Source organism: Triticum aestivum, chromosome 2B, assembly GCF_018294505.1.
Source record: "Triticum aestivum cultivar Chinese Spring chromosome 2B, IWGSC CS RefSeq v2.1, whole genome shotgun sequence".
Lineage (NCBI taxonomy): Eukaryota > Viridiplantae > Streptophyta > Magnoliopsida > Poales > Poaceae > Triticum > Triticum aestivum.
Genome location: NC_057798.1, coordinates 772,452,223 through 772,480,158, shown reverse-complemented (window position 1 = coordinate 772,480,158; position 27,936 = coordinate 772,452,223). Strand labels below are relative to the sequence as shown.

The 27,936-nt window shown below is 44.7% G+C and overlaps 1 protein-coding gene and 1 pseudogene across 1 annotated transcript; one reads left to right on the top strand and one right to left on the bottom strand.

Annotated features, from left to right (window-relative positions):
* The first annotated feature begins 8,378 nt into the window (after positions 1-8,378).
* On the top strand, positions 8,379-10,266 carry LOC123042636 (BTB/POZ and MATH domain-containing protein 1-like; annotated as a pseudogene).
* Positions 10,267-12,664: 2,398 nt separating this feature from the next.
* LOC123039617 (ervatamin-C-like) lies at positions 12,665-25,085 on the bottom strand. Its single transcript, XM_044462702.1, has 3 exons — positions 24,955-25,085; positions 14,214-14,280; positions 12,665-13,183 (listed from the first exon to the last, which is right to left on the bottom strand). Exons 1-3 carry the CDS (start codon positions 25,083-25,085, stop codon positions 12,665-12,667), a joined length of 717 nt encoding a protein of 238 aa, XP_044318637.1.
* Between the last annotated feature and the right edge of the window lie 2,851 nt (positions 25,086-27,936).

Below are 27,936 nucleotides of genomic sequence, written 5' to 3'. Positions count from 1 at the left end.
CGGCTGCCAGAAAAAACAGAGCAGTGTGCTATGCTCTTACGCAAGGGGGTATATATAGGCACCTCATTGGTCCTGGTTGATGGCATGAACCGGGGCTAAAGTTCTGCCTTTGGTCCCGGTTCAAGCCACCAACCGGGACCAATGGTGGTGGGCCAGGAGCGAGGCCCATTGGTCCCGGTTCGTCCCACCAACTGGGACCAAAAGGTCCAGACGAACCCGAACCAATGGCCCACGTGGCCCGGCCGGCCCCCGGGGCTCACGAATCGGGTCCAATGACACCATCGGTCCCGGTTTTGCACTGAACCGGGACTAATGGGCTGACCCGGCCTGGACCATTGCCCCTTTTCTACTAGTGTCTATACACTTCAACAAATTCCCGCAGCAACGCGCGGGGCATTGTCTAGTTACATAAGTTGGGGACTAGTGGTGGCTTGATTAGCACTACATGTTTTAGGTGCTTTTTGCTAATAAACCGAACGACTTTGGTTGATCCGGGAATGCGCAACGAGTAACCCCGCCAAATAACCCCCCTGGGGTACTTAACTTTTGAGTCTTATGGAATATGACAGTGCGACACTCTTATGTAGAGGTTGAGTTTTTTTTGTTATTAAAGCGAGTTCGAAGCCTTTGCACTTTCGTTTCATCTTTTATTGCTAGCCTCATTGGTATCGAGCATTGCCCACTCTCACAATGATATTTGACGCATACAACACTAGTACATCCAAAATCCTTGAGGGAATTCCTCTTGTTCTCCTACACATTTTTTTTGATAAAGGGCTTTTCATTGAATTGAAATATCAAGTTGATACAATCGCATCAAAAATCACCCGGCCTCTGCATAACTAGATGCACACAGCCAAAAGTTCGAAGAAGTAAAGTTCGAAATAAACTGGCCAAAAGCTAGAAGCAAAGATAAATAAAGCCCAGCCTATAAAAGGGCTAATCCTATCCAAAGATCACACCGCCATCCATGGGGGTAGAAAATCTCCCGGGCAGAACGCTCCAGCCAAGTAGACGCCATCATAAAAAGGTCTCTGTCCTCCGGCTTCTGCAGGATAGACCATGTACGGAGCCATCGCGAGCATATATGAATAACCTGCATAGGAGATGGAACACATTTACGGTTAAAAACAATGTCATTCCTCGTGAGCCAGAGTGCCCAACATAAGGCAGCCGCCCCCACAAGAATGTGAGCAGAAAACTGTTTATCTATACCCCTCAACCAATTGCCGAATATATTTCGTGCACTACGTGGGGGATATAAATTCGAAGCTATTTGGACGATGGCCCATACAGATCGTGCAAACTTGCATTCAAAAATTAAGTGTTTAATCGACTCATCATGGTGACAGAAAACACATTTTTTGCAACCTTGCCAATTTCGTCGTGCCAAATTGTCCCTAGTTAAGATAACCCCTTTATTGAGAAACAATAGGAAAATTTTCACTCTTAGAGGAATCTTAAGATTCCACAGTTTTCTATTATCAATTGGGACCTCATTATGTACCAATGCATCATACATGGATTTGACCGAAAACTTTCCACTCTGATGCAATTTCCATCGATAGATGACTAGTTCCTCCGACAGCTGAATGGCTCCCAAAAGGGTTAGCAAATCCTCCCATGCTGCCAAACGAGGTCCAAAGGGCGTTCTATGAAAAGAAATATCTGGGTTTTATTGACCCAACACTTGCTTAATCGTGACAAACTTATGTCTAACTATCCGATATAAGCTTGGATATTGCACGTTTAAGGGGGTGTTCCCCAACCATGTGTCTTCCCAGAATCGCATTTGGGAGTCGTCCTTGACCGAGAACGTTCCAAATTGCAAAAAGAAATCTTTAGCTTTCATCACCCCACTCCAAAAGTGTGAGTCACCCGGTTTCCAGTAAACTTGGGAGATTGCTTTGGAACCCACGTATTTATTACGAATGATTTCCTGCCAAACACCATCCTTAGTGAGTAGTTTATATACCCATTTGCTGAGCAATGCAATATTTTTGATCTCTAGATCCTGGAAACCAAGTCCCCCTTGGCTTTTTGGACGGCATAAGACATTCCACCTAGCCAAACGATATTTCTTGGTTTCATTATCACTTTGCCAAAAAAATCTTGATCTAAAGTAATCAAGATGCTGAAGCACACCTTTTGGGAGATGAAAAAATGATAACATGTAGAGAACCATATTGGTAAGGACCGAGTTAATCAGAATTAATCGGCCCCCATAGGACAGGAGTTTGGCCTTCCAACTAGCCAGACGTTTCTCCAATCTCTCTTCAACATGCTTCCATTCAACTATTGTCAATCGCTGATAATGAATAGGGATACCTAGATATCGAATCAGAAATTGTCCAAGTTGACAACCAAAGATTTCAGCATAATCTTGTGAGGCTTCTGCGGCCTCGCCGAAGCAGAAGAGTTCACTCTGGTGAAAATTAATCTTTAGTCCAGATAAATCCTCGAAAGCACATAACAGCAGTTTGAGGTTTCTGGCCTTTTCTAAGTCATGATCCAAAAACAAAATAGTGTCATCCGCATACTGCAATATTGATAGGCCTCCTTCTACTAAATGAGGAATGACCCCGGTGACTTGACCTGCTGACTTGGCCCTCTTGATGAGAGTAGCTAGCATATCACCCACAATATTGAAAAAGATGGGTGATGCGGGGTCCCCCTGACGGAACCCCTTCTTTGTCTGAAAATTGTTCCCTACATCATCATTACCTTAATGGCGACACTACCTCCGGACACAAAGCTCTCAACCCATCAACACCAAGTATCAGAAAACCCTTTCATTCGTAATGTTTGTAGCAGTAAGGGCCACTTTACTTTATCATAAGCTTTCTCGAAGTCGATTTTAAAAATGACTCCGTTCAACTTTTTGTGATGAAGCTCATGAACCGTTTCATGAAGGACAACAGCTCCATCCAAAATGTTTCGTCCTTGCATGAAAGTTGTTTGGGATGGTTTGACTACGTGGTCTGCCACCCCATTCAGACGGTTAGTGGCGACCTTGGTGAAGATTTTAAAACTTACATTTAGTAAGCAAATCGGTCTATATTGTTGAATCCGACTCGCATCTTTCGTCTTGGGAAGAAGAATGATTTCCCCAAAATTTAGACGGGAAATGTCAAGTTTGTGAGCATGCAGTTCATTGAACAACTGAACCAAGTCTGATTTTAACATGTCCTAGAAATTTTGAAAGAACTCCGCCGGAAAGCCATCCGGACCCGGAGATTTATTATGTTCCATCTGAAAAACCTCAGTCCGAATTTCCTCCTCAGAGAATGGAGAGGTTAGGAATTCGTTTTCCGCAGTGGAAACTTGCTGAATATCATGACAAATAGACTCATCCATCTCAAGTGTCGTGTTCATAGATGGACCAAACAAATCTTTGTAATACTTAGTAATGAATTTCTTTAGAGAAGCATCCCCCTCAATCCGACCCTCCTCCTGATCTAGAGCGAAGATTCATTTCTTTCTATGTCTGCCATTGGCTAACATTTGAAAGTATTTTTTATTGTCGTCTCCAAGTATCAGCGAGTCTGTCTTACACCTTTGGTACCATTTAATTTCCTCCTCGCGTAACAGACGGGCTAGCTGCTCATTGAGATGACTTTGTTGCTCAATCGCCGTGTCAGAAAGAAGCCTCACCTCCGCGATTTTATCTAAGAAGTCAATTAAGATAGAGAGCCGCAACTTCTCTTGCTTATACATCCCTGCGGTGTGTTTGGCCCAACCACGAAGGAATTGGCGCAGCGCACGGATGCGATTGTTCCATCGTTGAATTGGTGTGTCGGCACGAGGTTGACGCCGCCACACCTTTTCAACCAACTCATGAAAACCCTCTCTAGTGAGCCATCCAAGTTCGAATTTGAACTCTTGGCGGTTCGTACTAGGAGTGGCTTGACCAAAATCAGTAAGCAATGGGGCATGATCCGATAAAGCCTCAATTCTCTCCAGTGCTCGTACCGAAGCTAGGGGGTACTTAAATTCCCAATCGGTGGTAACTAGCACCCGGTCAAGTTTTTCAAAGGTTGGTATAGATCTTTTGTTGGCCCAGGTGTATTGGCGCCCCGACAGAGAAAGTTCCCGCAAGTCGAGGCTATCAATAACAGCGTTAAAAAGAAACGGCCATCTAGTGTCGAACCTGTCATTGTTTTTCTCCTACTGATATCGAAGAATATTGAACCCCCCCCCCTCCCCGAGTAGCGTTGGGTGTGGATTTTCTCGACAGGTGTTGACAATTTATTTGAGAAAGGCCGATTTGAACTCATCTTGAGCGGCACCATAAACAGCAACCAAACTCCAAATGATGTTATCGGCTTTATTTCGAAGGTTGAATTTGATGTGGTACTCCCCCTTCAACGTGGAAAGAAGTTCCAAGTAGGTGGAGTGTATTCCTAACATGATACCCCCAGACCTCCCAGAAGGCGGTAAAATATGCCATTCGTAATCTTTGCCACATGAAAAATGGTCTAGATCACGTGTAGGAAAGTCTCGCCTACCACACTCAGAGATTGCCACAAAGTCAAGAGCATAATCCCTAACACAATCAGAAATATGTTTATGTTTAGCCAAGTCACCAAGACCTCTGCTATTCCAAAACATTCCTTTCATGATGAACCTTTTTTATATTTGGAGACTTTTGCCTTCTTATTTGGGCGTCCCTTTTTATTACCTGAATTAGATTTGTTCTTACGTACCGACACGACAAGCTCACATAGCATAGTGTCGCGCGTGGTATCTTCCAAGTCTACCTCAGTTGCATCTTTGACCAAATGAGAGAGAAGTCCGCCTTCATGATTGGCATCCGACTCCTCCTCTTCCTCATCTGATGCTAAGGGATCGACAAGAATATGCGCCTTAGGAGCAACCGTAAGCCGGTCGAACTCCACTTGCTTAAGAGCCTTAACAGAGAAGTCAATTGCAGATTCATTTCTACCTAATGAAATACCAAGACTAGTAATGTTTGAATAGACTTTGGCATTATCAAAAGAGAGAAAAGATTTGCTAGGAGACGTACCATCAAAGTCGATATTCCGCGAAGTAGTTCTACGCATGGCCTTCCACATGGAGTCCTCATCCGTAGCGGAAGCCCCATCAGTGCCAACTGGATGATGCCCAGTACGTCTGAGATGTGTTGTCGTCGTCTCGGTTTGAGCCAGCGTCCCGGAGGCCCTGAATGGTGGAGTAGAGGGCTCCGGCGTAAGAGAAGCGGACCGAGGGGGCGGCAGCCTACCCCCCTCCACATCGATCGCCGAAGGGGTCTCCCCCCGCCCGCCGAGGAAGGCGCAGAGGACAGCGCCCGTAGCTCCGCCAGCGCGAGGTCGTGATCCGCTCTCATCGCCGGGGAGAAAATCACTCCCCGACGACAAGTAGGTCGTTGCGAAGCCGAGGTCGGAGTCGTCACCTGGTCGTTATCTTCCACTCTCGATGTTACTATCTCCTGAGATGCTGAAGGGCTGTCGTCCTGAAGCCGCACCTCCGGTACAGCCGATGCAGCAGCCAACAGTGGCGGCGACACAGACGTACGAGATGGCGGGGTAGTGTTCCTTGGCTTGAAGCTCTCCGGTTCAGACAACTGGTCTCCCATCGGCGTCGAACTCAGTGTAGACTGTAACACCGGTTTAGGAGAAGTGCGCCTGAGGGGGTTCGGCGGCGTGACGGCAATCATTTTCCCCACCGCCGCCGGCCTAGGAGGTGCAGCAGGAGGAGCGGTGGTAGCGGACGTAGTCTGCATCGGAACGACCCCTCCCGAAGTTGAGGTAGCCACCGAGTGGGTGGACGCCGAGGGCGCTTTCGGCCTCTTTCTCATGTCATTGGCCCTGGACGTATCCTCTCTGTCATGTCCCTTGTCACCCTCAAAGTCATCATCATGCTCCCAAACACGTGGCACGAAGTCATCATCTACATGGAAGTCATCTTCTTCCAAGGTATAGCGGAACTCATAGCCCCTCTTCTGAACCACCACATCCGACGAGAGCGAGTTGATAGTACTCCTCTTAAAGGCGTCGAGGTTAAGCACGCCCACATGTATCCGAACTATACCCCGGCGGCGTAAGCAAAGAAGGTCGACGTCCAAGGTGGCACCAATAACAGAACCAACAGCCCAAAGACCCTAGAAATGTCGTAGTGCATGAGGAACTCCATGAACATGCACGCCCTACATATTCTAAAACAGTCCTCTTGTTCATTATGCATTACTATCATTATTACATCACACTAAATGGCTTGTTGCAGCAATTGGCGCAGAGGCCGACTACATCCCGGAAGTTAAGCAAATTATTTGAAGGATTTTTTCCTCAACTTTCTTCAAATGATTATGTTCATACTGTGTTATTATTTGAATTCACCATGATAATTGCCCATAGCTTTCTGTGTTGATTTGTTTTTGATGACATGAGACTCTGTTCATGATGATTTTTTTCTCAACTATCTACAGCTGCACAGAGATCAACTACAACGAGAAGTTAAGCAAGTTAGGAGCGACACATATAGCATATGCTCCTTCAATAAATCATCCCTAAAGGGCGATTAGGAAGGTGAATTGACTGTACATTGTATTCTTTCATGCCCCAATTGGGTTAACAGAAAACCCAAACGATATCCCACCGCAAATTACACGAAGGAACATAAAATGAAAGTTAAGTAACTAATTGAAGAGACCAATTGCGTCCATTGGCACAAAGACGTTTCTCGTAAACGATCTGGAAGTGATTCTGTTTGTATGTATATTTACCAACGAGAGATGTCCATATCCTTGTTCCGCCGAATAGTGCAACCCAACATTGTAATTTTAGATGGAGCTCGTCTCTGATGGTTTATTACTTTTTAAACATTGTTCGTTAGTGTTTATTACATATGGTTTGCTTGCCTTCTTCATAGCTTATTCATAGTCACTTTATTATATTATCACTTACCGGATCAACAGAGATTCTTTGCCGGGACACGGATGGAGTTTCCTGCCCGAACGCGAAGGGCCTTGCGTGCTCAGACGCGGATTAATTTGCGTGTCCGTGGACTGTGTGGGCCGGTCGCGCGTAGGAGCCTGCCCGCAATGTAGCCTGTCTAGCGAACAACGCAGCCACGACCGGAGCAACCGAACCGAAAAATGAGGCAGGCAAAAATGCTCTATTCTTTTTCGTGGCCTTTGGTTTTGTGTGAACCACAGTAGCACATTGTTCTAACTCTTTCCTTTGTAGCACCTTCTTGTGCTAGCTTTCTAACCGCGCCACCTTTTCTTTCCTGAAGTTAAGCTAGTTATGGCAGCACGTATAGCAGGCACTCCTTCAATAAATCATCCAAAAAGGGTGATTGGGAAGGTGAATTGATTGTATGTTTTATTCTTTCATGCCCCAGTCGGGTTAAAAGAAAACCGGAATGCATATCCCATGACAAATGACACGAAGTATTCGAACCAAGAATCCCACCCGGGATCACATGAGCAGAAGAAAACTAAGCAAACTGGCCAGACGCTGGCCTAGACAACTGTACAATCAAACAACCGGGGCAATAGAAAGGAGTTTGTCGCGCCACTAGCGCAAAAACAACTGCGACCAGAAAGCTAAGCATGCCATTGGCACGATTACGACAATGACAACGACTCAGATGGCGGTTGGGCCGACAGAGCGGACGACGACGCACGTATTGGTGGCCTTGGAGGCCATGCTTATTAGGTCACCGTCCGGTACCTCGTCTATGTTTAGTTTAGTTTAAATTTAGGTTGTATTTTTGTCCTTTTATTTTAACTATACAAAATTTTGTTTAATTTCATCCATTCACCTTAAAATTCATTCATATTTTGTTTTGTTCATTTGTAATGAGTCGGATATTAGATGACACACTTGGATAGACTGCCTAGTTACTGAACGGCCACGAAAATGCGACCAACAAGAGCGCCCCAAACGAGTCTCAAACACCCGGGATGACCGACACCCTCGTATCTAGCCCAAATATGGGGCGGATATGGAGGCACCCAGACGCGCCCGGGTGCGTCCGCCACATCGGTGCTGGTCCACTCGACCCCACATATATTCCTCCCCATGCATTCGCTGCACCAAACCCTAGCCATTTCACTCCACTCCCCTCTACCACCCAAGTTCCCTTCCGGTGATCTCCGGCATTGTGGGCGGAGGATTCGAGTCCTACACATCCAGAACCGTCGACCCTGAGCTCAACTCAGCCGCTCCCGGGAGGAAACCCGTGTGAGGCAGTGATCGGACTCCTCCCGTTGGGAATCCATTGTGTCCTCCAAAATGGCACATATTAGATCCGGCGCTAGGTGTGCCACCGCTGCCTCACCGGTGGTGGTGTAGTCTATTTGCCGTCCGAACGTGGTGGCGGACACACAACCCCTCCGTTGGCACAACGAGGCCATGGATGCACCACGGGCGTCATCCGGCGCAAACATGGCGAGGCATGCCTGTCGTGTGAGGCAACAGGTGCGGGAGGCAGTGAAAGCCCTCGCGGCGGTGGACGTTGGCGAGGCGGAGTCGCATTCTTCGATGCCCCGTATGGTGCACCACTTCGAGCGCCGAAACCGTGTCGTGGTGGATGTCGCCAACTCGTCCCAGAGCGGATCCATCATTGATATGCCGTCCATCGGCACCGTCCGGTTACGAGCTCCGACATGAAAGGGTAGGGCATGGGAAACCACAATGCCTTGAGTCCCATGAGCTGGCTCGTGTCCCATGCCCTACTCTACCTTGCCGGCAACGGGACCAACACTCTGGGGAACGCAGCCGGCCACCGGACATGGGTACGGCGGAGCCGGGCGAGCTCCGCTTAAATTAGGTTTCACGTTGCATGTAATAATATGGATTTGAGGTTTATAATTTGAGGTATCCGGTTGTAGAATCAAATTTTTGAGGCGTGACTGGTCACTATCCGTGATCAATGACACACTTATTATGGGATCGTTGTTGTAGGCGCAAATGTATTTCGGTTAGCTAGGCGGGGTCCCCACATAGCGGCAGCCTCTGCTCCTCTTGGTGATTGCAACAGACGAGATCAACGAGTAAGGTGTGGTGCGAGAGCGAGACAATGGGGAGAGGTGCTCAAGGAGATGTGGCGGCATGAACCACCAAAATCAGAGTATTCGTATGGAAGAGAACACGATTAGGGTTTCGCCGCATGAAATCGCATATCTACCCCACTATAGGCTAGAAATATCTCACCTTTGCCACTGGTAAAATATCCAACGGCTGAAATCGCATTGGTAAATAACTAAATATCCAACGAGCAAAACAATTCGAGCCCTAAGATGCATGTCTAAACGGATCGGGTAGCTGAAAACGCCTGAGCTGAGCTGGAATTTGAGCGGGCTGCCCCTCTTTACTCTCTAGTAGGAAGGCCAAGGCCGAAATGGTAGCAGCCCATGGTCAGTCCAGTCCAACTGTAGAGCAGAACAGAGGAGAGTTCTAGCAGAACAGAGCACAGGTCGCTCCCAAAAACCCTATCGCCGCCGCCGCCGCCGCCGCCCTAATTTCCCCTCCGCACAAGCACCGGCAATGGCGGCAGAGGCCGAGTACGACGACTACGGCGTCGGCGTGCATCCCGGATACGGCGCGGGGCACGCACGTGTTCACGGTCGCCGGCTACAGGCTGCACAAGGGCCTCGGCGTCGGCTACTTCATCAGATCTGCCACCTTCGCCGTCGGCGGCTACGATCGGTGCATCCGCTACTACCCCGACGGAGACTGAAACATGGACTACATTTTGGTCTGCATCGAGCTCCAGAGCAAGGAATACGTGGTGAGGGCTCTCTACGACCTGAAGCTCACCAACCAGACCACCAGGATGTCGACATTGATCTGCTCCCGGCAATCGTCCTTTCCGGCATTCGACTCCCGCCACTCATTCGGGAGGACCTTCTACGCACACAAGATCGTGCTCACGATGCGGTCTCCGGTCTTCGAAGCAGAGCTCTACGGGCCAATGGCAATGTGCGACACCGAGATGCAGTGCATTGAGATTGTGGATATGCAGCCCGCCATCTTCGGAGCATTCCTTCACTTCATATACACAGATTCATTGCCTGCCATGGATGACCTCCTTGACAGCCATGACAAGAGGGAGGTGATCAGGCATCTGCTTGTGGCTGCAGACATGTATGCCATGGACAGGCTCAAGCTGATGTGTGAGGCCATCCTGTGCAAGGGTCTAGATGCCGAGAGTGTGGCGGCCACGTTAGCTCTAGCTGATCAGCATGGTTGCAGCAAGCTGAGAGACGCTTGCATTGAGTATATCAGGCTCTTCTGTTAGAACAGAGGAAATGTCTAACCGCCTGACTAGAGAGCATGTATTGCCGTCCTTATAGCTTATATATGTATGTACGTGATATGCACTGCTGTCTTTTAGATCATGTTGCCTTGGTTTTCTGTAGCTCAGGCTACATGGTATCCATTATCTTTGCCATCCATTTCTGCATCGCGATCCGTGCAGATGCATTTGTCTTTTTTGTTTCTCTCAAACGACACAACATATAAACTTCAAATTTTGCAGAACAACAATACATTCTAACTACAATCTGGGGAAAAACTTTCAGATTTTTTCATGCATTTTAAATACTTAAAATAATACTTTTAGTCAAACAAAATCCCATTTTGTATATTTATATCAGACCAAAAAATCTGAATGTTTTTTCACACATTGATGTTCTAATGTTTGTTCGATCTGCAAAGTTTGAAGTTCATATGTTATTTCATTTTAGAGAAACAAAAAAGAGAAATCTTCTCGTTGTAAGTTAGTTGGAGAGTACGGATCTAAAAGCAAGGCTGGAGGGTTGAGGATAAGAGGTTCCATGTAGCCTGAGCTACAAAGGAACTTTGCGCTCCTGAAGTCTTCACATAGATTTGGGAGGATATGAGTAAGTTTATCAGAAATTATGTTGGCTAGACCTATATGAATCCATGCCAGCTTCCCGTGAATACCATGTCTATTCTCACACTCCCCAACGTTGCCAGCTGAGAGTTTTGCCACACACAGACATGACCGTCATCATCTTGTTCTGGTTTGGTCCAAAGATTTTCTATGGCTTGGTATTGGCCTTATGTAGTAACAGTCGAGCACGTTCCTTCTTCTCCGGCGACGCATGGGATCAGCGGTCCTGGGAAAGTAGGTCGAGTTTGATTGGGATCTTGGTCAAAGTGACGCGTGACGTGGCCAAGCTTATGTTAAGGGTGTAGACCAAGTTTATCTCGTCATTCTAGAACAACCAGCGCACCATATCATGGGTGACTATGCCAGTGCGTGGGCCACACATAATGAGCCTGGTAGCCCGACAATCATTGGGTGTGTCAAAAAAGTAGGTGCCTGCACACAAGAAGTCGTTGTTGTATTCCTTGTAAATCCATAGCACTTGGAACATTGCTTGTATACTCCTTTATTGTTGATATAATGAAGCACATAGTAATGTAAAAATAAGATGTAGCAAAACTCAAGGAGGAAATAACTATCCCTCCCTCATCTTCACAACGCTCCAGAACTATCACCAGAGCTTGGTAGAAACTGGTGGGGGCCAAGGCCAAGACGTGAGTGTTTGAGGGTGAAAATTGCTAAAACCATTCACATCTAGGCCCTAGAAAAAGTTCTTCACAGCTTGGTCCAATGCTGGGGGGGGGGGGGGGGGGGGGGCAACCGCCCCCAGCATTGTACAAAGCTTCACGATTAGTAGGTGAGGAAAGAAGGAGATACCTGATAGATGTAGTCGTGTGGAAACACGAATAGTCTTGTTATATTTTATTTCATTTTTTGAGACACAAGAAAGGCATTTTCTATGTATGAGGAAATGGCCACAGTTGCCGGTGTGTGCTGAGGACAATGAGGCGGCCGTCGCCGACTACATTTTGGGTAGGGATGACACCAAGTCTGGCCCGACGACGGGCTGCTCCTATGCCGTGTGCCAGCCCTGCCGTCCACCACGGCCGCAACCTCTTTGGTGGCGCCATCTGCTACATTGACGGTGGGGGTGGGGGGGGGGGGGGGGGGGGCACCAGCCTATTGGCCTAAAGGCCTGAGTTTTCAACGTTAGAAGCAAGTTGACTCCTGTTTTTCATGATGATGAATAAAAATCAATTGGTTCCTCTTCAGAATCGGAAGAAGACATCGCTAATGTTGATGATTCTGAATAAGTAATTTATACTATGTGATTGCCCCATGGGATGTCAATGTTAGGGTTTAGCCAATTGGAGAACAATTTTGTATATGGTTATGCATATATTGTTCTGACATGTTTTGGACTATATCATTTATTCCTGTTAAAATCCTTTATTTTTGAGCCATATGTAATAGTTTTTTAAACGCTATTTGAAGTATAGCATGTTATTAGCATGCTATATCGTGTATAGCATCTGGAGGAGGCCGCCGCTATTTCTCTTAGCATGCTATATTTTTTACCTTGAGCAGAACTAGCAAAAGGAAAAAAGATAGCTAGACACAGAGACTTTGGGCTGCCCTTTGCTTGGGGCATTTTTCTTTTTTATAACAAGAAAACCCGCATGACACTATATTGTTACACATACACACACCACATACATAACAGCGTCACGATGTAATCGATGACATAGGTAGGATGTCACAAATGCACGATGGAGTACTACTAGGGCAGATGCTACTACCTGCGAGTTTACTTAACTCGATGCACGTGCATGCATGATTGACATCACATGGTCAGATAAGCGGTGTCGAGCGTGATGCTGCAGAGCCCAGAGCCTCCGACGTCACGGCGCATACGGATGTAGCCGGCCTCGCCCCACGAGTTCTTGACGAGCCAGTACTTGAGCCTAGAGGAGGCGTCGGTGCCATAGCTGACGGTCACCACGGCGTGGCTCATCTGGATCCCACAGGGGGGCGAGAAGACACCGCTCTTGCAGGACTGCATGCTGCTGGGGACCTCGATGGCCACCCCGATGGGTTGCCTTGCGATGGCGCTCTGCAGGGCCGGTTCGTTCTTGGGGACTGCCGCGTGCCCGGTGATGGTGATGGTGGGCTTGCCGCGGGTGCAGGCCCCTCTCACGGCTTTGTACAGGTACTGCACCGCCGTGGTGAGGCCGCCGTCCTCCATGATCCACTGGAAGGCCATGTGGTAGTAGCCTCGGTTGCAGCTATTGTCGTACATGTCACAGTCCACCAGCTGCTGCTCCGACAGGGGCACCAGCTTCCCCGTGTTGATGAAGTAGCACTAGTAGAAAATGGGCCATTTGTCCCGGTTCCAGAGGCCCATTAGCCACGGTTCTGGAACCGGGACTAATGAGTCAAGACTAAAGCCCAACACCTTTAGTCCCGGTTCGCTTACGAACCGGGACGTATGGTGCTCCACATGGTCGTTGCGGCAAGTCTAGGCAGGAGGGCCTTTAGTCTCGGTTGGTAATATCAACCAGGATGAAATGACATCCACGCGTCAGCAGCTCAGGAGTTGGGGTTTTTGTTTTTTTAAAGGGGGTGTAGGGGGTTTTGGAGGGTTAATTATTTAGGGGTTTCATATATTGTGTTAGCTAGCTAATAGCTAGAGAGAAGTGACCTCTCTTATCTCCGTGCTTGGTCGACGCTAGCTACCATATGTATAGAGAGAACTCGACATGCTACCTAGTAAGCAAATGAAGGAACCATTAAGTACACAAGATCGTCATGATGAACATATACAGAGAGAAATGATCGACCTCTCTTTCTCCGCGAGATTGGTCGAATAACAAGTTTATGTATGTCTATCCGATGCTAATAGCTACATATACTTACAAACCCTAACATCCAAGGTCTATTTGAACTTCCACATGGTACTCTCCGTCTTTATTTATGACGTGGTCAAGAAAGAATCCCGCCAATTCCTCTTGAATTGCTCGTATGCGATCATGTGGTAGGAGTTCATCCCGCATGTCCCACATCTAATTTAAAGAAGTGGGTCAATACATGTATATGAATGAAACTCAACACAAATGATGGTAATAAAATAAAATTGTGAATATTATTGTTTACGTACATCAAAAATCATTTTTAGAGTAGCCCCCCCCCCCCCCCCCCCCCCGCCGCTTAGATTTCGTCGAGTTGTAGATGAACCCGCAAACGTAGTATCCATAAAAGGCATTCCGGATTCCTGCAACAAGACCTTTACGAGAAATAGAGTTCAATCAAACTGATAATAAAGCATGCTTAATGGTTTTGATGAACTAGCTAGAATCAATGGGAGATGCACGAAACTAGCTAGTAGTACTTACTTTCGGGTGTGTAAATCGCAGTTCCTTCGACAGTGTTGGAGCAATGGTGGTGAATTGTTTCCAAACTCTGCCAGACAAAGAGAATAATTACTTGATATCAGGAAATGAACAAAGCTACCGATATGGTGCGATAATGATCGACTGAACTTACCACTAGAGCATATCAGTCATGTTCGCATACTCCTCGGGACTTTTTCTTCTATAGTCCAAGACTGTTACTATTCCAGTTTCAAGCTTAATCTCTAGCAATATAAAGTGAAAGATGCACACGCATGCATAACTCATCAATTACATTACTATAATTAACCTCGAGTAAGGGAAACCGAATATGCACAAGACAGTAACACTCACTGGAAGTTGTAAGAAAAGAGTATTTTATCTTTGTTTTGATTTTTAATCAACAATTGTTGCAAGTTGTCAATTGGCGCAGAGACCAACTACATCCCGGAAGTTAAAAGAACTATTTGAAGGAATTTTTTCTCAACATTCTTCAAATGATTATGTTCATACTGTGTTTCTATTTGCCTTGACAATGATCATTGCCCATTGTTGTTTTTATGACACGAGACTCTATTTGTGATGATTTATTTCTCAACTATCTACAACTGTGCAACACTAGTAGAAAAACTACTTTACGTGAGATACATTAGTCTCGGTTTGTAAACGGACTAGCACTAATGTGACCATTATTGCCGGTTCGAACGGCTAAGGGTTCGGGCATCATTAGTCCCGATTCGTGTTGAACCTATAGTACCGGTTCGTGACATGAACCGGGACTAAAGGGGTGGAGGCAGGATGGGGGCCCACTCGTCCTTTTAGTCCTAGTTCATGGCACGAACCGGTACTAGAAGCTCACATTTAGTCCCGGTTTGTGTCATGAATCGGGACTAAATATTTTCCTATATAAATCCTTCGTCCAGCCCGTGATCGAGCTCTCTGTTCTTCCCCTTTCCTCTCCTCTATGTTCTTCCCCAAAGCTTGAGCTCATCCTTCATTTTTCCCAAAATTTGTCAAGATTTGAAGGCCCCCCCCATCCATCCAAGTGATCACAAAGGTTAGCAACTTTATCCTTTTATCTCTCATTGCTAGATTAGCTCTTGCAATGCTCTATAAGTATAGCGATTTGTGGGTTTTACTTTGGGAGTAATTATATGTGGTAGTCTATTTGATTTATATGCAATCTGAGCTCAAATTAACTCTTAGTTTGCATATGTATGTGTGGTTTACTTAGTGCCTTCCCGTCCCCGTCCTAACCACCGTCGATTGCCCGCGCCGGCCCGTCGCCGGCACCACCTTGGTGAGCCTCTGGTTCTTATTTTTTTATCAAAAAAAATCAAGTTTGTGTGATTTAGATATATAGTTACTTGTATGGTTTTCTTACCTGTGCGTTGTTTGTTATACATAGTGGCATGGTTTTGATATCCGTCCCCGTCGGCACCTGTTCGGTTTATGATTCGGATGTGGTATATATTCTCTTTTATAACTATTTGTTGCATTTCGTGTTTATGATAATTATGCTGACCAACGTGAATAGATGTTTTTATCTAGGAGGTATGTGAACCAGAAATTCCAGCCGACCCTCTTATCGAGAGGTTAACTTTAGTTGAACAAGAAAATGAGTATTTGAAAGAAAAATTGAAAAAAAATTGAAGAATAGAAGATGAAATTGGAGTTGTATGTTGCCAATGTCGTCGATGATCACAAGGTCAAGATGGATGCAATACGCTTGAAGATTAGAAACATTAGAAAATATGGCATTGATAGTGAGGCTTGGTATCATTATGTTGTTGGATCAATTGTTACCATAGTTGCGATCTTGATCGCATTTATTGTTGCATTTAAATGCTTTAGCTAGAGAGTTTGTATGTTGTTTTATGAGAATAAGTGTGTATGAACTTGTATTAAGTTGGTCTTTTCGGTGTTTTGTAATGAAGATGAGACCGCAATAGATGTACAATGGCCGATGCTCTCCCCAGTTCATTGAGGGCGTGCATAATTTTCTGCTTGCGGCTGAGGCAAACAAGCGGGCGGATGGTTTTATGTGTTGTCCATGTGCTGACTGTAAGAATGATCGAAATTACTCTAGCTCAAGAACCATTCACGTCCATTTGTTTGAGTCTGGTTTCATGTTCGGCTATAACTGTTGGACCAAGCACAGAGAAAGAGGGGTCCTAATGGAAGACAATGAAGAAGAAGAAGAGGATGACGACAACTATCCTGGCCATGGGTTTCCTTAATACGATGGTACAACAATGGGGGAAGAAGCTGAGCCAACAATGCGGGAAGAAGCTGAAGAAGAGGCATCAGATGAGCCCACTGATGATCTTGGTCGAGCAATTGCTGATGGAAAGAGAAACTACCCAAGTGAAAAGGAGAGGCTGAAGTTGCAGCGCATGTTAGAGGATCACAAGAAATAGTTGTACCCAAATTGCAAAGATGACAAGAAAAAGCTGGGCACCACACTGGAATTGCTGCAATGGAAGAAAGAGAATGGTATATCTGACAAGGGATTTGAAAAGTTGCTGATAATGTTAAAGAAGATGCTTCCAAAGGACAACGAATTACCCGACAGTACGTACGAAGCAAAGAAGGCTACCTGCCCTCTAGGATTAGAGGTGCAGAAGATACATGCATGCCCTGATGACTGCATTCTCTACCACGATGAGTACGAGGATTTGAATGCATGCCCTAATGATTGCATATCCTCTACTGCGGTGAGTACGAAGATTTGAATGCATGCCCGGTATGCGGTGCATTGCACTATAAGATCAGCCGCAACGACCCTGGTGATGTTGAGGGCGAGCGCCCCAGGAAGAAGATTCATGTCAAGGTGATGTCATATGCTCCTATAATACCACGGTTGAAATGTTTGTTCCAAAACAAAGAGCATGCTGAGTTGATGCGATGGCACAGAGAAGACCATAAGCAAGACAGGAAGTTGAGAGTACCCGCTGATGGGTCGCAGTGTAGAAAAATCGAGAGAAAGTGCGGGACTTTGTAGATGAAGGAAGGAACATATGGTTTGGTCTAAGCGCAGATGGCATTAATCCTTTTGGGGAGCAGAGCAGCAATCATAGCACCTGGCCTGTGACTCTATGTTTGTATAACCTTCCTCCTTGGTTATGCATTGATACGTCTCCAACGTATCTATAATTTTTGATTGTTCCATGTTATTATATTACCTGTTTTGGATTTTTAATGGGCATTAATATGCTATTTTATATTATTTTTGGGACTAACCTATTAACCGAGGGCCTAGTGCCAGTTTCTGTTTTTTTCTTCCTATTTTAGAGTGTTGGAGAAAAGGAATACCAAACGGAGTCCAAACGGAATGAAACCTTCACGATGATCTTTCTTGGACCGAAAGCAAACCAGAAGACTTGGAGATGAAGTCAGAGAGGCAACGAGGCGGCCACGAGGTAGGAGGGCGCTGATACGTCTCCGTCGTATCTACTTTTCTAAACACTTTTGCCCTTGTTTTGGACTCTAACTTGCATGATATGAATGGAGCTAACCCGGACTGGTGTTGTTTCCGGCAGAACTTCCATGGTGTTATTTTTGTGCAGAAATAAAAGTTCTCAGAATGACCTAAAAATCCACGAAGCAACTTTTTGGATTTAATAAAAAATATTGGCGAAAGAATCAACGTCAGGGGCCCACACCCTATCCACGAGGGTGGGGGCCTAGGGCGCGCCCCCTGCCTTGTGGGCCCCCTGAGGTTCCACCGACCTCAACTCCAACTCCATATATTCACGTTCGGGGATAAAAAAATCAGAGAGAAAGATTCATCGCGTTTTACGATACGGAGCTGCCGCCAAGCCCTAAACTGTCTCGGGAGGGCTGATCTGGAGTCCATTCGGGGCTCCGGAGAGGGGGATCCGTCGCCATCGTCATCATCAACCATCCTCCATCACCAATTTCATGATGTTCACCGCTGTGCGTGAGTAATTCCATCGTAGGCTTGCTGGACGGTGGTGGGTTGGATGAGATTTACCATGTAATTAAGTTAGTTTTGTTAGAGTTTGATCCCTAATATCCACTATGTTCTGAGATTGATGTGGCTATGACTTTGCTATTCTTAATGCTTGTTACTAGGGCCCGAGTGCCATGATTTCAGATCTGAACCTATTATGTTTTCATGAATATATGTGAGTTCTTAATCCTATCTTGCAAGTCTATAGTCACCTATTATGTGTTATGATCTGTTAATCCCCGAAGTGACAATAATTGGGATACTTACCGGTGATGACCGTAGTTTGAGGAGTTCATGTATTCACTATGTGTTAATGCTTTGGTCCGGTACTCTATTAAAAGGAGGCCTTGATATACCTTAGTTTCCAATAGGACCCCGCTGCCACGGGAGGGTAGGACAAAATATGTCATGCAAGTTCTTTTCCATAAGCACGTATGACTATATTCGGAATACATGCCTACATTACATTGAGGAGCTGGAGCTAGTTCTGTGTCACCCTATGTTATAACTATTACATGAGGAATTGCATCCGACATAATTATCCATCACTGATCCAATGCCTATGAGCTTTTCACATATTGCTCTTTGCTTAGTTACTTTTTCGCTGCCTCTGTTACAATTACTACAAAACTGCTACTGTTACTTTTGCCACTGTTACCGTTACTTCCATACTACTTTTCTACTAAATACTTTGCTGCAGATATTAAGTTATCCAGGTGTGGTTGAATTGATAACTCAACTGCTAATACTTGAGAATATTCTTTGGCTCCCCTTGTGTCGAATCAATAAATTTGGGTTGAATACTCTACCCTCGAAAACTGTTGCGATCCCCTATACTTGTGCGTTATCAAGACTATTTTCTGGCGCCGTTGCCGGGGAGCATAGCTCTATTCTTTGAGTCACTTGGGATTTATATCTGCTGATCACTATGAGGAACTTGAAAGAAGAAAGAACAAAGATTTTTCCCTCAACTACGAGGGGAGGTAAGGAACTGCCATCTAGCTCTGCACTTGATTCTCCTTCCGTTTTGAGTAAGCTTGCGACACCTAAACATGCTTATGCTATTAATTCTAATATGTCGCATGTTATTGATGATGTCACTTCTGCTATGCATGATACTTATGATGAAACAACTTCTATGCTTGATACTACTGTGCCATTAGGTGAATTTCTTGATGAACAACTTGCTAGAGCTAGAGAGAATGAAACTATTGAAACTGATAATATTGATGAAAGTGATGATGAAGATTCTCCCCCTAGATATGAATTGCCTGTTGTGCCTGAGGGTTATGTTATGGATGAAGAAACTGCTAGAGATTTTATTGCTTGCAATGATAGATCCAATCTTAAGAAATTTTTAGCTAAACTGAAAGAAAAGTCTCTGAATGCTAGAATGAAATATGACCCTGCTTTTGCTACTTCACCTATCTGTGTTACTGATAAGGATTATGATTTCTCTATCGATCCTGAGATAATTACTTTGGTTGAATCTGATCCTTTTTATGGCTATGAATCTGAAACTATTGTGTCACATCTTACTAAATTGAATGATATAGCCACCCTATTCACTAATGATGAGAAAACTCGCTACTACTATATCCTTAAATTATTTCCGTTCTCATTAAAGGGTGATGCTAAAATATGGTTTAATTCTCTTGATCCTGGTTGTGTGCGTAGTCCCCAGGATATGATTTATTATTTATCTGCTAAATATTTCCCCGTCATAAGAAACAAGCTGCTTTAAGGGAGATATATAATTTTGTGCAAATTGAAGAAGAGAGTCTCCCACAAGCTTGGGGGAGGCTTCTCCGATTACTTAATGCTTTGCCTGATCATCCTCTCAAGAAAAATGAAATACTTGATATCTTTTATAATGGACTAACCGATGCTTCCAGAGACCACCTGGATAGTTGTACTGATTGTGTTTTCAGGGAAAGAACTGTTGATCAAGCTGAATTGCTATTGAATAATATGTTGACTAATGAAAACAATTAGACACTTCCTGAACCAACTCCTAAGCCAACTCCGAAGAAAAGAGGTGTTCTATTTCTTAGTCCTGAAGATATGCAAGAGGCAAAGAAACCTATGAAAGAAAAATGTATTAAAGCTGAAGATGTTAAGAATTTACCTCCTGTTGAAGAAATACATGGTCTTGATAACCCGACACAGGTAGTTAAGGTAAATTCTCTCTATAGATATGATAAAGTTGAAATCCCGTGTACTAAGTTTTCTAGCCAATGCTTGGATGAGTTTGATGACTTTATGGCTAAACAAGGAAACTTCAATGCTTATGTTGGTAGACAATTGAAAAGTAATGCTTATATGATTGGACACTTGAGTGATTATATGTCTAGAGTTAAGGGTGAATTTGAACTCATTAGCAAACATGCTTCTATGGTTACCACTCAAGTAGAACAAGTGCTTAAAGCTCAAAATGATTTGCTTAATGAATTAAATAATAAGGGAAATGATAATACTGTTAAAGTTATGACTCGAGGGTGTAAAATGACTCAGGAACCTTTGTATCCTGAGGGCCATCCTAAGAGAATTGAGCAAGATTCTCAGAGAAATAATGTAGATGCACCTAGTCCTTCTAAGAAGAAGAAGAAAAAATGATAAGACTTTGCATGCTTCTAGTGAACCTGTTGTAGACACCTGAGAATCCCAATGATATTTTTATTTTTGATGCTGAAACATAATCCGGTGATGAACATGAACCTAGTGATAATGTTAATGATAGTGTTCATGTTGATGCTCAACCTAGCAATAACAATGATGTAGAGATTGAACCTGCTGTTGATCTTGATAACCCACAATCAAAGAATCAACGTTATGATAAGAGAGACTTCGTTGTTAGGAAGCACGGTAAAGAAAGAGAACCATGGGTTCATGTAACATCCCAAAATTTTCCAAATTTTGGAATGTTAAAAATAAGATATTATTGAGTGAATTGCTATGATTTTCATGGGAAATTAAAACCTTTTGATTCTTGTTTCAAATATTTCAATCCAATTGGTTTTCTTTTGGACACTTACGAAATATTTTGAAACCACAAATAAAAATGGAGTGAGAATAAAATGACTTTCTCAAATGTGGTGGATAAAAAAATTTCATTTGAAGTTCCTTGAATTTTGGAGTTCCATTAGAAATTGGATCTCATTTGAAATTTTAATGCCATTTAAATATTTCCAACAAATTTAATGAGAGGAGATAATGTGACTTCTCCAAAACATATTTGGAAATATTTAGTACTGCATAACTATCATTTCGTGAATTTGCAGAACTCTAAACTGAATTTTTTGATTATTTCAATTATGTCCATAAAGTGTGAAGGGTAGTTTGTGAACAAACTTAATTTTATTAAATTCGGAGACTAATTTTCTTGGACTCTAAATAATATTGGCACTAATGTAAACATTTTTATTATTTGTTTTAAGTAAACTTTTTGTGCACGTACGTATGTACATAATTATATTTCAATCCTAATTCCTAAACTATCTAGCTTGACCCAGTATATTTCTCTCTCAAAATCTCGGACAGGCGGGAGACAGCAGCACAGCACAGCCCACCTTGTTTTTGTATTTTTTTTGTCCTTGCCTTCTTCCTTTGGGCCAATTTCTTCCACAAGGCCCATATCTTTTCAGCCCAACCGATGGCCATCTTCCTGGTCCCATCCTTCGTTACAGGAACATGAACAGCCAGCTGCAACCATGGACGCCTCCACCTCTTCCTTTCCCCCTCTTCCTCTCCCAACCCACTAACCCCCAGAACCGGTTCCCCTCTCCTCCCTCGACCCCTCCCATCCCTTAGTGCGCCATCGATCGAGTGTAGTGGCCATTACAGAGAAACTGAACCGCCACCATTATAGTCCTTCATCTGCTTGAATTCGGACCTCCCCGAGCCCTATAAAAAGCACCCCGCGAGCCCCTCTAAGCCCTTGTCCGAAGCCCTCTTCTTTCGGGACCTATATCCCTCCCCATCCCGATCAATTGCTCGTCGGAGTTCTGCAGCTCCGGCGGCCGCTCCATGCTGCCACGGGATGAGGCCGAGCCCGGGACATTGCCCAACGGACTTTCCTCGTCGACCTCTTCGCCGTCCTCCTTCTACTTGACGTCAGGGGGCTTCTTCCACAACTCCGGCGACCTTCTTCCACAACTCCCGCAACCTTCTTCCCCAACTCTGGCGACCAACTCCGGTGAGCTCTATCTAAATCCCGTAATTCTTTTTTTCCAGAAAAATATCCAAACTTCGGAAATTCGTATCTCTCAAACCGTATGTCCTATTTCAACAAATAAGATATCCCCGGATTCGGTGAAACCTGTACTTTTTTATGAAAGTATAAAATCTCACTTTCGGGCAATTTAAAATTTAGTTTTGATTTAAATGGTAAGATGAGTATATTTACTATTTCTTTTGTTCTATAAATCATATAAAAATGTTTTATATATGAAAGTTGGACCTTAGGAGCTCACCTTTCTGTTGGAAACCATGGCATAATTTATCAACTCTGTTTAGTTATTATTTTAGCTTGAACACACCAAATTGACTCTCTTTAGACATAATTCATTACCCTCATCCAAATAAATTTTATCTTAGGATAAATCTCCTAGATTGATCCCTAGGGAACCTCTCTGGCCATTTGATATCACCACAAAAATTTGGAGTTACAAGATTAAGAATTTAATTCTTGTCTTGAAACTTATGTCATAACCATTTCCATTTAACCCAAGTCAAAATATTTCGATCGAACCATTATAGACTTTGTCGTAGAATCCGGTCTCACAACCTTTCAAACCAAATCATCACTTAGTATCAATATTAACCAACCCTAGAATATGACTATGTCATATTTTCTTCCAATACCACACCTGATCCTATATCAACCCTAACCATGCCCTAGAAATTATGATAGTGGCAATCGAATAATTCGTGTTGTTATTTGGATATTCATTTGGATTTTTATGGTGTGTTGAATTCTTGCTTGAATCATTGTTACGTGAATGTGGATATGCCGAGTGTCTTACTCTAGTTATTTATCGTGTTAGATTGCGACGAGTGTGAAGGTGAATTCTACAAGGAGGTAGAACCTTGTGACTGCGAAACTGAAGGCAAGTTGCAATTCGATCATGCCCTGACCTATATTATTTAAATTATGCATATATTTTTTAAATGTAATATTATGCATGTTTTACAAAAGTTTGCAAAGTATTTTTACTAGCTAGAGCCTTAGGTTCAAGACTTACTGTCATGCTTGGCCGCGCTTGCACAAATGGGTGAGTTGAAAATCAAACAAGTTTTAACCATTTAAACTTGCCTTCTTTTGGGCAACGTTTTGTGAAAACTTTTGAAAAACAAAATTATATACTATTTTACTTCTACTCTGAATGTTATTGATGTGAGCGTTTACAAGTGATTGCGTCCATCAGGGTCTTGCAGTGAATGCGCCCGACTGGGGTCTTGCACACAGGTTTTTGGTGGGGACCACCGTCCAGGGGACTGAGATCTTCTAAGTACAGTTTGATGTAGTTTCCAGTACAGCCACATGCTACTATGGGCTCTGGCTTAGCTTAGTACTAACGGGAAACCCTACCCCAGGACCGCCACCGGAGAGAGGCCTTCGTGCCGAAGTTGCGGGCGGCTTGACGGTATAGGGGGCTGTTACGGAAAGGCTTCGTCACAATCTCCTCCTAGTCGTATACCCAAGTGTGTAACGATAAACGGGGTTGGTTGTGTCATGTGGGGAACGTGTACGACCACTGCAGAGGGTTTAACCTAATTGATTAGTCGTGCCCCCGGTTACGGGCAATTTTGAGCAACTAAAGACTTGGACCGAAGAAGAATCTCCCCTCTCTTTTCTAAAAGTCTATTTTAAGGGAAGGGAAAGTTGATGAATGAGCACAGTGAATGCGTTTCACTTCAATCATATTTATGTTTTACCAAAATTTGGATAATGAGCACTGGTGCGTATATCCATGTATCTCATTCCTACCTTTTATACTAAAACTTTTTTTTTAATTTCAAAAGGAGTTTTAAAAAAATAGTATAGGAGAAAATTGGTTTTATGCAAAGGAAACCTCCACCAATACTATTGAAGGAGTCCTCGGACAGCCGGACTATATATTTCAGCCGGACTGTTGAACTATGAAGATACAATATTGAAGACTTCGTCCCGTGTCCGGATGAGACTCTCCTTTGCGTGGAAGGCAAGCTTGGATATTCGGATATGTAGATTTCCTTCTCTGTAACCGACTCTGTGTAACCCTAGCCCCCTCCGGTGTCTATATAAACCGGAGGGTTTAGTTCGTAGGACAACAACAATCATAATCACAGGCTAGCTTCTAGGGTTTAGCCTCTGCGATCTCGTGGTAGATCAACTCTTGGAATACTCATATCATCAAGATCAATCAAGAAGGAACACTACTAGGAAAACGTTATACACAAAAACTTATCAGTAGCGATGTCTACAAAACGGTGCTACTGCTAATTAGTAGTAGCGAGGAGTATAAAACCCGCGCTACTACTAAGTTGATAGTAGCAGCGAGGGGTATAAACCCGCGCCACTACTAACTGGTTTCTACCCATGCCCCCGAGACAGGCTATAGTAGTAGCGATGGGTATAAAACCTGCGCTACTACTAAGTAAGTAGCTATAGCGCAGGTAATACCCCCACACTATTACTAAGCGTGTCCATTACCACCCCGGCCCGATCCACTCCCACCCCACCACTCTCTCTCTCTCATCCCTAAAAAAACCCTCTCACAAACTCACAATTCCTTGGTCCACCCCACCCCGACTCCTCTCCCCACGATCTCCTCACCGCCGCCATCACCCTGCCGGTTGGGCACCGGCCGCGCGCAACACTCCCCCAAGCTCCGACCTTCCTCCGTTCCGATCCCCATGGAAGCCACCTCCGCCACCTCCCTCGGGCGGACCCTCGCCTCCTCACTGCTCCCCCCCGGCTCCGCCGTAGCCTCGTGCGCGTGGCCGTGGCGCCGGAGCAGCGGAGGAGGGGTAGGGCGGTGCTCGCCGCGGCGGCCTCAAGCCATACGTTCCTCCTCCTCTTTCGCGCCGCGGTACGTGTCTGCTCGCCTCCTTCTTCCTCTTCCTCCATGCACCCCCAGTCGCTGTTGGTCAGCTCCCCAGTTGATCTCCCCGTGATCTGTCGCAGTAGGAGTTCGATCTTGACCGGATCGAGCCGAAGTAGGGCTATTTTAGGTGTGTGATGGCTCTCCAATGGCGCCGATTGGGTGATGCGGGAGGTTCCTGCAGCTGGGCTGGCTGGCATCGCTTATCTGCTCTGCTCCAGGGCTGAGAGGCATGCATTTACTGCAGTGTTAGGATTTCAGGTTGCATATTGCAAAAAGCCAGGGTAAGGTTCCCAGATTCGGAAACATCACCCTACATATTGCAAAAGGAACACACACCTTTGATGCTCTGTCAGAAAACAAGAGAAATAAATGAAATGCTGGTGCTCTGTCTTTCCTGGGTTGTTTTTCACAGTGTGGAGCAGAAACATTAAGCTTAAAGTTTATTACGTAGTACTCCCTCCGTTCCTAAATATTTGTCTTTCTAGATATTTCAACATGTGACTACATACAGAGCAAAATGAATGAATCTACACTCTAAAATATGTTTATTTACATCCCTATGTGGTGTCCATTTGAAATCTCTAAAAAGATAAATATTTAGGAACAGAGGGAGTACAAGTGATGGTGATGGTGATGGGCTAAATGTAGTTGGGCATGAGCAATAGGGGATCAGGTGGATAATACTGGGGCCATGGTTTTTAATGCATACCAGGGCTAAGATTTTGAAGAGCACTTATAATTCATGCCACTAAATACATCATTATTAGTATGCGCTTGCTTGCAGTAAGTTTGATTGATTTGTTTTCTGAATCAAAGGTTGGAAGGAAAGATTGCGCTGGTTACCGGTGGCGCTTCTGGCAACTACGTGGTGCCACTGGACGCTGCGCCGTCAGGGATCACGCGCTCGCTCGTCGAAATCCTGCGCGACCTCAACAAGCGTGTCCCGGAGGCCATCGTGCTCTCCGCCACCCGCCGCGCCTCCTCTTCCGACCCCGTCATCCCATGGTACCTCTCTCTCCCTCTCTGCTCCGATTCCCCATTCCCGTGTCGTGCTAGCTCGAGATCCAGTCAAATGCGTGTGCCGTCAGAGGAACCTATTCTGTAGAGTCTTCAAAAGAACAGTAGGCCAAGTTCACATATGGGAGAGGGGAGGAACTGAGTTTAGTGATCAGTGCGCAAATGGATCTTGTTTCACCTACTGCATCAAAGTCCTTGTTCAGAGTGGTGGCTTTCTCCCACGGAAAAGGGAAATAAACGGAACGATTGCGGCTTTCTCACCTGAAAGACGTAAATCTTGCGGTTGTCAGGTGATCTAGCGACCAAGTTCAGGATCCTTCAATGTAATGCTATTTGCCACCGTTTAATTTCGTCCAGAGTTTATCTATGGTACCTTCGTAAACACACTTGAACTTACTGTGTCTGGCAGCTTGAGAAGCTTGCTTAACTCTACATTTTACGTTTCTCGACACTTATTATCCTTTTTATTCCTGCAAAATTGTCCCCAGATACCTTCCGCACTGACTATATTTTGGTCGGTGTGATTATCGTTCTAGGTCTGCTGCTGTTATGTTGGTCACTGCTCAGTGGCCCTTGCTTTCGTAGACAATTAGTAGTGGACAACGCATATCCAAATGTAGCCCTTCAGTGTGACCACGTCGTCTATTGACAATTGTTCCAGCAACCTGATTGCTCATTTAGTTGGCCCCTACTGTCCTTGTTGTTAAGCGTCAGGCTGGCCCTCTTCGGGGCCGTGATCGAACTCTGAACCCGTTTCTATACCCAGCTAGGGTACATCCAATGGTGTTTTGTGTCGATCCAGCTAAGAGGATTTCGTCAGCCTCGCATGAATCGTGGTTGGCAAACCGTCAAACATGTTTTGGGGGTTTCGACAGGGGTCCACCGCACCGAAGGGTCTGACTATAACAAATGTAATAGTAGGAAGGGTCTGACTATGACAAATGTAATGCGTGTGCGATTCCCCATTTGCTGAATTCTAAAACTGCTCACATATGGTTTGTGATCTGAGTGGGTCGATTGATTTGATGTTAATTTGTTTGTTTCACTCTGTTTATTTATGGCTACTACTTGTTCTGAGTCGTACATCTACACTTGGTGTGACTGCTGTGTACAAATGGAGACATTCCTTCTTTTGATGAACCCTTTTCAGATCACCGAAGACTTCTCGACACGTTGGTGCTGTATGGCCTGGTTGAGCTCAAGGTTAACGGAGACGGCAATTGTCAGGTCTACCTACCGGATTCAGTTTTCTGTTTACTTTTTGAGAATAGTATATTTAGTATCATTAGTATAGACCTGCTCTACAAGTACTTATCTCTTTCTGAATCTTCCTTTTAAGCAGTTTCGGGCATTGTCCGATCAATTTTACCGAACTCCTGAACACCATAGATTTGTGCGGCAACAGGTGGTCAATCAGGTTAGTATTGTGCATTCAGGCATTCCATCCCCTCTCATAGTAAATTCAGTTTTATTTTAACACTGACGCCCTTGCATAAACACTGGTGCAGCACAACCGTATGTACAAGAAGCAGAGCGCATCAGTTCATGCTCGAGCCCCAAAGAAGGTAGCAATGTTTGGGTTTCCTCAAGGATGTCAGACACTATTTACAGTATGTTAAATGCAGACAATGTTGTTGATTTATGA

Excerpts from the sequence above, each read along its gene's own strand:
- LOC123039617 (XM_044462702.1), bottom strand. The coding sequence starts at position 25,085 with ATGGGGATCGGAACGGAGGAAGGTCGGAGCTTGGGGGAGTGTTGCGCG. Across the intron at positions 14,281-24,954 it reads GTGGGGTGGACCAAGGAATT|AGTTTGGAAACAATTCACCA; the intron begins GTGAGTTTGTGA and ends TTTGTCTGGCAG. Across the intron at positions 13,184-14,213 it reads TGCGATTTACACACCCGAAA|TGCTACTTCATCAACACGGG; the intron begins GTAAGTACTACT and ends ATTTTCTACTAG.